This window comes from Somniosus microcephalus, chromosome 15, assembly GCF_052327205.1.
Source record: "Somniosus microcephalus isolate GS21.2 chromosome 15, FLI_Smic_1.0, whole genome shotgun sequence".
NCBI classification, from domain to species: domain Eukaryota; kingdom Metazoa; phylum Chordata; class Chondrichthyes; order Squaliformes; family Somniosidae; genus Somniosus; species Somniosus microcephalus.
In genome coordinates, this window is record NC_141001.1 from 57,798,644 (window position 1) to 57,812,009 (window position 13,366).

The following is a 13,366-nucleotide window of genomic DNA, read 5'->3' on the forward strand; positions in this document are numbered from 1 at the left end:
CCCCCGGCCGAGCCAGAGAGAGACGCCACGTCTCAGCTCCTGCTGCGCACGCACCCTAGCGGCGCTGGGCTGAGGCTCGGCCCTCCAGCCTTCGAGTGGGGCCCGGAGGTGCCTAGTTCGGGCGTGGATGCGGAGGAGATGCCGAGGCTTCTAGGCCTACCTGGAAAAACGGGGAAAGGTAGGAAAATTAATGAGATTAGATAAGTTAATTACTTTTTAAATCATTTTTTTAAAAAACAATATGTGTTTTAAAAGCAACGTTTTTTTTTAAGACGCAGAAAGCGGGAAAAAGAAAGGAAAAGTTTGGAATCAAGATGGCGGCGACTCACCTCGGTTCAGAACGATAAGGCTCGGCCACACACGCACCGATTGGCCCGGCGGCACACGCCAGCAACCCGGCGTACGATTGGTCGAGCTCGAGGTCACTCTGTCGCTAATGAGCGGATAATGAGATGCTAATGAGCGGAATGTTGAAGGTTTTTGGGATACTGCGGGCGCGATTTTAGCCCGGTCAAAACGTAAATACGTTTAAAAACGTCTCGGAAGCGTAAGCTTTCTTTGGAGGTAACGCGCGCGTAGGTACGCCCTGTAACTTTCGAGCGCATAGCCCGACAGATGCACACGCGACGACAGACAGATGGACAAACGGACAGACAGACAGAAGGACAGACAGAAGGACCGATTTATATATATAGACTAGCTGAAGTGCCCGGCGGTGCCGAGGCTTTTTTGAGGGCATGTTGTTGTTGGAAGAGAGAGAGAGAGCGACTGGGGGGAAGAGAGAGAGCGACTGGGGGGAAGAGAGAGAGCGACTGGGGGGAAGAGAGAGAGCGACTGGGGGAAGAGAGAGAGCGACTGGGGGGAAGAGAGGGAGGGGAGGGGAGGGGGAGGGGAGGGGGAGGGGAGGGGAGGGGGAGGGGAGGGGAGGGGAGGGGGGAGGGGGAGGGGGAGGGGATGGGGGGAGGGGGAGGGTGTGGGGGAGGGGGGAGGGGAGGGGAGGGCGGGGGGGCGGGGAAGGGAGGGCGGGGGGGAGGGAGGGCGGTGGAGGGCGGGGGGAGGGGAGGGGGGAGGAGGAGAGAGGAGGGGGGGAAGAAGGGGCGGGGGAGGGAGGGGGGAGGAGGGAGGAGGAGAGAGGAGGGGGGAGGGGAGGGGAGGGGAAGGGGGAGAGTCCACGAGCCCCCTGATCCCCGTCCCCCCAAACTCCCGAGCCCCCTGATCCCCACCCCCCGAACTCCAGAGGTTGGCCCCCCCGAGACTCGCACCCCCACCCCCACCCCCGAGGCTCGCCCACCACCCACCCCCCACCCCCGAGGCTCGCCCACCAACCACCCACCCCCGAGGCTCGCCCCCCCCCACCAACCAAGCACCAAACTCCGGAGGCGCGATCTTCCGAGCACCGGCCTCCCGAGCTGGCTTCAACATTGCGGCTGTGCGAGACGGCCGGAGGGCCCAGTTGCCAGGGTAACCGTGATGAGGATATAGAATGCAAAATATGGTAACAACTCGCTTCGCATAGCCAAGGACCCTGTCAATCTAAAATGGAGGATCCTGTCAGCATAAAATGGTGGTGAAATCGACATCGCTGAGTCACTTGCATATTGTAAGAAATGATCATGTTAACTCAAGAAACTGTGAAGGCAGCAGGAAGTAAAATAAAAGAAGCTAAACTGATCTGTGGCTGCTAATATGGCTGGCACCCACGATGTCACACCTTGCTGGTGGAAACAGTGTAGGGCGGAGTGCAGAGGTTATACAGACAATAGGCGATCAGAAAACACATTACCATGATTGCAAACGCATTACCATAATGATTAGGTGATCATGAAACCATTACCAGGATATTTACTTAACTATAAACCATTCAGTGAAATGTGACTTCTTTGTTTCATACTGCCAGGCCAGGAAATCAAATTAAATGTATACGTGTACAGCTCGGGATTGGTGCAGACTGTACGATGTGTTAATGTCTTCTCAAATGCAAGTATAATAATGTGGCACACTGTATGAAAGATTGCTTGCTCTGGTTTAACCTGTCGGACTCTTCTGGAGTCAGGACTGTGCTGTATCAGAGTAAGTCTCCCGGGATGACGGAATAAAAACTGTTGAACTCAACCAGTATTCGACTCAGTGTTTGTACTGAACCAGATTGAGGACCAAAAGAATCCGTTTCAACATTTGGTGTCAGAAGTGGGATCTCAACGGACGATCACCGAGAATTCGCGAAATTAAGAGCCGAACTAGTTTTGGATGTGAGAGGAGGAAATAGGCCCCCGGAGTGAGTATGTTTAAATTTACCACCTCGGTTTTCCTCTGATCCGTAAGTCCGATAAAAGTTTTGCCACTCGCTAATTCTTGCGTGGTGTCCCGACGAGATCTGGGTCAATCTGGCGAATACTGTGTAAACTTAGGAAATAAGTATCCAAGTTGGGTAACGCGCCGGCCTCATATTTCACTTGGTCCGCTCAGGCTCCGATTGGACTAAAAAGTAGATAAGTAGTGATTTTAGAGAAAGAGAAAAAGAATACTTGAAAGAAAGTAAAAAGAGAGAGTCGGGGACTCTAGAGCTCGAGCAACTTGTACTCGGGGAGTGCAAGATAAGGGTCGTATAAGTTGAATAATTAGAGTTTAAGAATACCTGTACCAGGCGGTGACAGAGGCTAAATTTACGATTTGAATAATTAGGCTAAGAATACCTGTACCAGACGGTGACAGAGGCTAAAATTAGTATTTGATGAATATAGACGACTCACTGTGTTTTTGTTTGGTCTAAGTATTGTAGTTATTGTATTGTGGTGTTTAGTTTTGTGTGCCGGTATCCGTGAAATATACGAGACACTTTTAAAAACGTAACTCGAATCCTGAAAGGGAGCCCTTAGTGTAAGAGAACCATGGGTAATTACCTAGACACAACAAGTGACGAGGGCAGTGCCTTACAAACATTGTGTGACAAATATCCGGATAAAGCCCAACAATTGAGACTACTCTCAGGGGGTTTAAATAAAAAATTAGGCAGCGAACAATGGCGACTAGGGGGTCCCAAAAGTTTAGAAACGGTTAAAAAAGCTCAAGGAATTATTTGGAAAAAGAACATGGGAAGCAAGACTAAAAAACTAATTGGACTCTGGCGACAGTACTGCCAAGAAATTAAAGACAGTTCCCTATTAGCCAGCTGGCAAGAAAATGCTGTTAAATTAGGAATAAAGTTAACCGAAGGAGGAAATCCTAAACCCATTGAAATACTTAAGAAAGAATGTGCACATGAGAAAAGGTCAAAATCTGAAAAGGCGCCAGATAAAAAGGATAAAAATGAACTACGTAGTTCAATGGTTGGCCTTAGGTTGAAAGAGGGAGACGGAACAGATGAGGACTTAGACAATTGGATGTACAGAACTCCTAATGCGCCACCTCCTCAGCCACCCCAGTACATCAATATTTACCCCTCCCTTCCAACATCGGCCTCACTAGCGATGCCTAATACTACCCCTCCAGCAACCCTCTCCGCAACCAGTCCCCCCTTCACTCCAGGAATACCCCCAACCACCTTACCCGATAGTGCCACAGGCGTTACTGATCCCATAAGTAGTTGGACCCGGTTACAAACGGCAGGACAGACAAACCCTGTGCCAAATTATACTCCTACCCGGAGTGATAAGAAAAAGAAAAAGAAGGAAGAAGAGAAACGGGAAAATAAGAAAAGAGTCAGACAGTTAGTTCAACATAAATCCACTCAGGAAAGCGACACTGAGTCATGTAGTGACTTTACCGACTCGGAGGATGATTTATCACCTCCTGAGGATCATGAGTCAGAATCAAAAAATCATTCCGGTAACCCACCCAGGAACCTTCCAGTGAGAAAGATGCCAAACCCAGATCAGGCTAATGCCGCAGCTAACCCCACCATAGATGTATTCTTCCCATGGAAGCCTAATGAATTAATGTCTATCCTTACTAATGCGCCGGATCGCCACAAAGCGCCTCAAAAGTTTGTGGACTTTTTATGAACCACCATTCAAGTGTACAACGCTGAATCCCGAGATTTATGGGCTTTAATCCAACAAGTACTGACCCCCTCAGAACATACTCGATTCTTAACTCACTTGCGACATGCTAATCTGGCAGCCCTAAATGTGGCCATGGGGAATGACAATGATAGAATAACAGCCATGCTTACGGCTGCTAGTCAAACACTTCAGAAGCCTATTAACATATCCAATGTCCTAGATACTAAGCCAAAGAAAGATGAGGGACCTGAGGAATTTTTGGAGAGATTCTGTGAGGTTTATCAGGGACAGTCGGGGGACACCAATTATCAAGGAGGAGCCAATTCACCCCAATTCTGCGCCATTCTGATGAACTGCCTTCCGGCTGCGGTAGCAACCGCAATTAAAACCAATAATATGAACTGGGCAGAAAATAGCCCAGCTCAAATTACTAGAGCCATAAAATATTATTGGAAAGAGAGTAAAGGTTTGGAGAACCAACCCCAGAAGACAATAAAAACAGAATATGTCGTGAAGGAAGTCCCAATTCAACCACACACGATAGACAGGACAGGGTATCAGATGGAACCTCAATACTGTACCCCTGGATGGGTAGACTCTCAGAATTATGGATATTACACTCATCCAAACGGCCCCGATGCTACTGCATACGGCCAACCCTACGCCCCTCCACAACAGAATTACGGAGGTAGAGGAAGGGGTAGAGGACAAGGACGGGGATACCAAGGTCCAAGACAAGGGCAGTGTTATAACTGTGGAGAGGATGGCCACTGGGTCAGAGACTGCCAATCCTTAGCCTCTGGAGACCCACCTAGGAGAGGCAGGGGAAGATGGAGAGGAAACAAAGGAGGACCTAGAGGAGGCAGGGGAGGATATACCAATTTCTCCCAGAACAATCCATTCCCACAGAATTGACTAGCTAATCTAGTGGTCAGCACTTTACATTCGGACCGAGAACCCTTATTAATGTTGCAAATCCAGGATCAATGGTATCCCTTTTTAGTAGACACTGGAGTCGCCATGTCCTCTGTCCAATCGGACTTTAAACTTTCCCGATCCAACAAGACCCAGGAATTATCAGGCTTCCAAGGTCAAATGACCAAGTATGCTATGTCAGAACCAGTTCAGGTGACCTACAAAAATCAATCTGCAACCCACCAATTTGTAATAACTACCGGCTTGGACTGCAATTTAATGGCCAGAGACTTACTATGTGCATTCCAACTCAAACTTGATTGTGGTGATGAAGGAATAGCAATAGGACATTGGGCAAATAAAAGGCAATGTTATGTTTCGACTACACCTCAATGGTGGTCGCTCGACCTCAATGCATCCTCCTATCATGTGACACTGGCATATGATCGAAGTGGAAAGGATAGGACCCTTGAGGAGTATTTTAAAGATCAGGAAGGTACCGAATGGACAATCTACCTCAAGGCTGTAGTAACTGGACCTGAGGGAAAAGCAGAGTTTGTGCAGGTTCCCTTACACTTGTGGAAGCAGCCTTCGACAGTGGCCCCTCATACCACGCGGGAAGTTAACCAGCCTTTCCATGCCAAAGATTTGGGGCCCATGGTAAAACGAGCGATCGATCAGGCAAACCCTGAATGTCACCAACCGCAACAGTTACCCGGAGGTCTGATGGTCCAATTTTACCAAAACCCTGAGCCTAGCCTGACTGTGGTGCACCGTCATGTAGGGAAAGACATACTGGAGTATGTGAATCCACAGGTATGGGCAGAAGACCCAACGCATGTAGGTCTAACCGGCATAAAACCCATTGAGATCCCAGTGAAGGAAAATGTGACCTTGCCGACGGTACGACAATACCCTTTGAAACACCAAGCTCTTCCGAATATAGACAGGCTCATTAAGGGATTGTTGGAGCAGGGAATTTTGGTAACTTGCCAATCCAGTTGTAATACACCCATCCTGGCTGTTCCGAAGCCTGGTAAGCCTGATCAGTTCCGCCTAGTGCAGGATTTACGAGCAATAAATGCGATTGTTCAGCCACTTCATGCGCTAGTACCTAATCCAGCACACATCTTGGCCTCAATACCTGCTGATGCTACAGTTTTTGTGGTAGTCGATCTCCAGCACGCCTTTTTCTCCTTGCCATTGGCCACTACTAGCCAATACCTTTTTGCCTTCACTTACAACGGTCAGCAGTATACGTGGACTCGATTACCCCAGGGCTTTGTGAATTCACCTACCCTGTTTTCGCGGTGCCTTCAACAGCAATTACAGACACTGACATTAAATTGTGGCTCCAATCTGATCCAGTATGTGGATGACCTTCTCATTGCTAGCCCTGATGAGCTAAGTAACAGAGAGGACACTATTCAGTTGTTGAACTATCTCTCAGAATTAGGATATGTGGTATCTCCAGCGAAAGTATTGGTGGCTCAGAAGACAGTTAAATTTCTTGGAGTTATGTTATCAGCCGAAAACCGCAGTTTGGAAACTAGCAGAATACAGCCAATATGCGAGACGCCAACCCCTAAAACGGCCAAACAAGTCAGGCAGTGGCTGGGAATGGTTAATTATTGTCGACAGTGGATACCTAATATTGCAGTATTAACCAAACATCTGACTCCCTACACGGCTAAAGAGGGAGAGTTTGAGCTGGAACTAGAGGCACAGCAGGCATTTGAGGAATTAAAACAGGATCTGGTCCAAGCACCAGCCCTGGGACGACCCCTGTATGATAGGCCATTCCAGTTATATTGCACAGTAATGAATGATTGCTCAACAGCAGTTCTGTCTCAGAAGCATGGCGATAAGCATCGACCGGTAGCTTATTATTCATCAAAACTGGATCCGGTAGCCTTAGGACATCCCTATTGCACCCAGATCCTTACAGCCATCTACAACAGTCTACAGTCAGCTGCTAATATGACACTTCAGCAAGACATTACCGTGTATAGCTCTCACTCAGTCACTGCGTTATTGGGGCAATTGCAGACCCAACACCTGACTACCGCCAGGCAAAATAAGTATGAAATATACTTACTGAACAATCCTCGGTTAGCATTTAAACACTGTAGCACTATCAACCCTGCCAGTTTCCTTGCATATCCGCCCTCCGAGAGTGATGAACCAAGCCATGATTGCTTAAACCTCATTAAGGATGATACCTCAGTCCGACCTGATCTGTCTGACACTCTTATTGCAGATCCCGATATTACCATGTATACGGACGGCAGTTCTTCAGTTGATGAGATGGGAAAACGAATTTCTGGTTATGCAATTGTAAATCAGGAAGGTGTCACCTTAGAATCAGCAGCCTTTGAATCCCCTTTTTCTGCCCAGCAAGCCGAACTGTTTGCACTCATACGAGCTTGTACTTTGGGAGAAGGATTAAAAATCAATGTACATACAGACTCTAGATATGCCTTTGGAGTAGTTCACGACTTTGGACAATTGTGGAAAAATAGAGGTTTTCTGACCTCTTCGGGCAGCCCGATCTCTCACCGTCAGTTAGTCTCAGATCTCTTGCAAGCCCTTTTACTCCCCAAACAGATAGCTGTGATTAAATGCTCTGCCCATACCACTGGCCAAAACCCGGTAGATATAGGAAACCGCCGCGCTGATGAGGCGGCCAAAAATGTTTCTAGGAGTCGCCAAATGATTGTGCCCCGAATGATGAGGCAGACTAAAAATTCCAAAAAGAATCAGTCTACCTCGGAAAAACTAATGCCAACCATCCAAGAGGTGATTAAGTTGCAGGAGGACGCTCCTGGTAGTGATAAGCATTTGCGGAGAGAATTGGGATGTGTATATAACCCTTTATCAAAACTCTGGACTACTCCCGCGGAACAGACTTGCATGTCTGATGAGCTAGCTTTATGGGTTATTGAATGTGTACACTTTGCAACTCATTGTGGTGCCAGGGCAGTGGGTGATTTGCTTCTAAGTACTTGGTGGCATCCAAGGCTTCAAGCAATAGCACAGAACATTAGCGATCGATGCCTGATTTGTCAACAACACAACCCTGGAAAGGGAGTGCCTTGCGAATGGGGAAAAACCCCTTTACCTGAGGGTCCCTTTGAGACCCTGCAAATGGACTACATTGAGTTGGAAAGATGTCAGTGTTACAAATACGTACTTGTCATTGTAGATGTATTTAGTAAATGGATCGAGGCATATCCAACCACAGACAATAAAGCCTCTACTGTTGTTAAGGTATTGCTGAGAGAGATCATACCTCGGTATGGTATTCCAACTCGGTTAAGTTCTGACAACGGTCCTCACTTCACTGCCGAAGTGAACAAGGAACTTTGTACCCAGTTGAACATTCATCAGCAATTGCATTGTGCTTATCGACCACAGGCTGCAGGACTTGTCGAAAGAACCAATCAGACTCTGAAGAACAAACTTGCTAAACTGGTAGCCGAAACCGGCTCCACTTGGTTGAAATTGCTTCCTGTGGCTCTCTTTCAGATCCGCACCACACCAGCGGGTAAAGCACGACTTACACCTGCTGAGATTATCTATGGTAGACCACTCAAGACTCCCTGGAACCAAAATGCTCCTACAACGGTGCATTTTCACCATATGACTGAAGAAATGACGACCTATGTCTTGGCTCTTACTAAGGTTTTGCGCGGGCTGCATTCACAGGTCCGTGCTGCATATGGTGAACTTCCTGACTTATCTGGTTCTCTAAAAATTGAACCAGGTTCGTATGTGATGGTTAAGAACTGGACTCGTAAAAGTCTAGATCCAAGGTGGGAAGGTCCATATCAGGTCTTACTAACAACCCCGACTGCAGCTAAGGTCGAGGGAAGAAGCGTATGGGTGCATTTCCACCACTGTAAATTGATTGGAGAAACCAATCAAAAGGGGGGGAGATAATCAGTAGTAAATCAGTACAGTATAGTAAATCAGTACAGTATATAGTAGATTTTAGAGATAATCAGTAGTAAATCAGTACAGTATATAGTAGATTTTACGAACAATCATTAATTTCATTTTGATTGATCAGCCATTGATAGGAGACTACAGAACTCGTGCTCGGCCTTGATAGAGGTGACTGCAGCTTTTACGAGGTCTGATGTTGTGTTTGGATTGTTCTGGCCTGCTGAAATCCTACTCTTATTATACTTATTATACGATTTTAATTTTTAATTTTAAGTTTTAATATTTTAAGTTTTAATTTTGATTGTGTGTAAGCCTTTTATTTCACAGATTAACAACCGCTAGGGGACCATCTGCTTAGCATCAAGTTTCGGAGCCGGGAGAAAACAGCATCCCAGGCGGGTCGGAGCCGAGTGCTACAAAGAAGAAAACACCACCACAGGCGGAGCGCCCACTGAAGACTGAAACCATGAAGTTGCTGCTCATTGTTATTGGACTTTTTGGACTATTGTGCCTGACTCAAGGCGATACGGACAAATCACGGAAGAAACGTGAATTACTTACCAACACCTTTCTGCACATGTCATATGAATACGCCAAAAGCTATAACTTAACAAGCTGTTGGGTTTGCAGTCACATTCCTATCCATAGTAAAAGAGGGATTCCCTTGAGACCCATCCTGTTCAATGCCACAGAGATGGCGGAGTGGGTCATGCGCCAGAACGCCAGCGGCGTTTATAAAGATTCATACAACCAGGAGGGCGACAGGGACAAATGGAAGTCGGCAGGTTATGACCTAACCACTTTCCAAGGGTGGTACCAGCCTAATTATAATCGGAACAGCCAGCCTCCAGCCTTAGTCCTTACTAATACTTCAGGAGTTGGTAGGCCGAAGGGGCCAATATGTTTAACGAAGAGTGTGCCCGGAGGTATAGAAGTAGGACGCAGTAAATGTTTCCAAAATGTTAATGTAACAAAATATATTCGCACCAGAGGCTGTGGCCAAGGTTTCTTCCAATTAGATCATACCGGAACCCCCAATAGGACAAGTGGGGGACCATGGGAAGGAATGGAAATCAGATGGGGATGGAGGATTCGTGAGGCATTAGACGACAATTTAATCGCATATAATGGGACCTATTTTATATGTGGTCAGCAAGCCTATCCATGGTTACCCCGGGATTGGACGGGTTCGTGTTACTTAGGTTATGCAGTACCTTTTATTCACCACTTGAATAAGATTGGGGAACACCACGAATTTAAGAAACACGTGACCAAAAGAGAGCTAGGAGCTTTTAATCGATTTTTCGGCGTAATAAACCCTCCCTATGGAATAATGAGCTTGATGGATGAAACAAGGAATCTGGCAAGGCTACTAGAGATAGTTGCCAATGACACTGAGGAAGCTATAGCAGACATGAGTGCCGAAATGATAGCCATTAGAACAGTAACCCTCCAGAATCGAATGGCCTTAGATTACCTCCTTGCAGCACAAGGAGGAACCTGTGCCTTGATAGGAAGTGAGTGCTGTACTTATATCCCGGATAGCTCGGAAAACATAACCAACATTGTCAAACATATCCGGGATGCAGTAAGTCAGTATAAGAAACCTAAGCCAGGGGATGACTGGTTTGATTGGATCATTGGAGGATGGCTAGGGTCAATGGGACAAACTCTGTTACATGGGCTAGTGGTGGTACTTGCCGTAATTATGTGCATTTTTCTAGTTTTCACGCTGATTAAGTGTTGCTGCAATAGATTAGGAGCAACTGTAATTCCAAGTCAATTGGTACAAAGGAAACCATCAGAAGAAGAAATTAAATTTGAGAAGGAATTAATGGAGGAGGAGTATAATAGACTCAATAAGATAGAGATGGACCAGTAGGATGAAGCCCAGAATCACTGGGTACCTTAGATGGTTATCATGGAATGATAAAAGGGGGGAATGAGGATATAGAATGCAAAATATGGTAACAACTCGCTTCGCATAGCCAAGGACCCTGTCAATCTAAAATGGAGGATCCTGTCAGCATAAAATGGTGGTGAAATCGACATCGCTGAGTCACTTGCATATTGTAAGAAATGATCATGTTAACTCAAGAAACTGTGAAGGCAGCAGGAAGTAAAATAAAAGAAGCTAAACTGATCTGTGGCTGCTAATATGGCTGGCACCCACGATGTCACACCTTGCTGGTGGAAACAGTGTAGGGTGGAGTGCAGAGGTTATACAGACAATAGGCGATCAGAAAACACATTACCATGATTGCAAACGCATTACCATAATGATTAGGTGATCATGAAACCATTACCAGGATATTTACTTAACTATAAACCATTCAGTGAAATGTGACTTCTTTGTTTCATACTGCCAGGCCAGGAAATCAAATTAAATGTATACGTGTACAGCTCGGGATTGGTGCAGACTGTACGATGTGTTAATGTCTTCTCAAATGCAAGTATAATAATGTGGCACACTGTATGAAAGATTGCTTGCTCTGGTTTAACCTGTCGGACTCTTCTGGAGTCAGGACTGTGCTGTATCAGAGTAAGTCTCCCGGGATGACGGAATAAAAACCGTTGAACTCAACCAGTATTCGACTCAGTGTTTGTACTGAACCAGATTGAGGACCAAAAGAATCCGTTTCAACAGTGACGCTGACCAAGCCCCGCCCCCCGGCCGAGCCAGAGAGAGAGACGGCGCGTCTCAGCTGCTCCTGCTGCGCGCGCGGCCCACCCCCGAGGGTCGCGGCCCCCCCCAAGGGTCGCGGCCCCCCCCGAGGGTCGCGGCCCCCCCCCCGAGGTGAAGACCGCCGATTGCGGCTGTGCGAGACGGCCGGCCGGCCCGGTTGCCAGGGTAACGCTTGACGCTCCACAAGCCCCGCCCCCCGGCCGAGCCAGAGAGAGATGCCGCATCTCAGCTCCTGCTGCGCGCGCACCCTAGCGGCGCTGGGCTGAGGCTCGGCCCTCCAGCCTTCGAGTGGGGCCGGGAGGTGCCTAGCTCGGGCGTGGGTGCGGAGGAGACGCCGAGGCTTCTAGGCTTACCTGGAAAAACGGGGAAAGGTAGGAAAATTAATGAGATTAGATAAGTTAATTACTTTCTAAATCATTTTTTTTAAAAACAATATGTGTTTTAAAAGCAACGTTTTTTTTTAAGACGCAGAAAGCGGGAAAAAGAAAGGAAAAGTTTGGAATCAAGATGGCGGCGACTCACCTCGGTTCAGAACGATAAGGCCCGGCCACACACGCACCGATTGGCCCGGCGGCACACGCCAGCAACCCGGCGTACGATTGGTCGAGCTCGAGGTCACTCTGTCACTAATGAGCGGATAATGAGATGCTAATGAGCGGAATGTTGAAGGTTTTTGGGATACCGCGGGCGTGATTTTAGCCCGGCCGAAACGTAAATACGCTTAAAACCGTCTCGGAAGCGTAAGCTTTCTTTGGATGTAACGCGCGCGTAGGTACGCCCTGTAACTTTCGAGCGCATAGCCCGCCAGACGCACACGCGATGACAGACAGAATGACAGACAGAATGACAGACAGAATGACAGAATGACAGACAGAATGACAGACAGAAGTACCGATTTATATATATAGATACAGGACAAAAACAGGCCATTCAACCAACCAGTCCATGCCGCCGTTTATGCTCCACTCGAGCCTCCTCCCAACCTTCCTCATCTAACTCTATCAGCATAACCCTCTATTCCCTTCTCCCTCATATGCTTATCTAGCTTCCACTTAAATGCATCTATACTATTCACCTCAACCATTCACATTTTCACCATTCGCTGAGTAAAGAAGTTTCTTCTGAATTTCCTATTTGATTCATTGGTGACTATCTTATATTGATGACCCCTAGTTTTTGTAGCGTATGTGCCTTTAAGACAGAACTACTTTTACAGCTCCTGTATACTGTAGCACCAGCAGTGGATCCTATCGAGATATTTTATTCGTCAATAACTGAACGATTGCCAGTAACGAACGCGGATATAGGGAAGGAGACCCGCAATGATCCGACGCTGTCTCGTGTATATGATTTGACGGTGAGGGGATGGCCAACACATGGCGACTCACTGTTGCCAGCATTCTCATCCAGAAGAGAACAGCTGTCAGTATGCCAGGGGACAGTGATGTGTGGATCCAGAGTGGTGATTCCACCCAAGTTAAGGGAGAGAGTGCTAAATGAGCTACATGAAGGTCATCTGGGGGGAGTGAAAATGAAAAGCCTTGCTAGGGCTTATGTGTGGTGGCCGGGAATCGATCAACAAATTGAAGGCCTAACTAAGAGCTGCTCAGGATGCCAGAAGGTCCAAAATGCACCACCACATGCCCCTCTACACCCATGGGAATGGCCCTCCTCTCCATGGCAACGGGTGCATATTGATTTCGCTGGTCCCTTCATGGACTCAATGTTCTTAATAGCAGTGGATGCTCATTCAAAGTGGCCTGAGGTGATCAAAATGTCTTCAACCACTACAGAGAAAACGATTGCAGTCCTACGG

The 13,366-nt window shown here is 47.2% G+C and overlaps 1 protein-coding gene and 2 pseudogenes across 1 annotated transcript; 2 read left to right on the forward strand and 1 right to left on the reverse strand.

The window, feature by feature from the left end:
• The window catches only part of LOC147106753 (natural cytotoxicity triggering receptor 3 ligand 1-like), a 744,151-nt pseudogene that overhangs the window by 623,241 nt on the left and 107,544 nt on the right, over positions 1–13,366 (reverse strand).
• On the forward strand, positions 3,468–5,028 carry LOC147106760 (uncharacterized; annotated as a pseudogene).
• LOC147106761 (uncharacterized) lies at positions 9,061–11,072 on the forward strand. Its single transcript, XM_086007849.1, has one exon. The coding sequence runs from the start codon at positions 9,331–9,333 to the stop codon at positions 10,744–10,746; it is 1,416 nt and encodes a 471-aa protein (XP_085863975.1). The 5' UTR covers positions 9,061–9,330; the 3' UTR covers positions 10,747–11,072.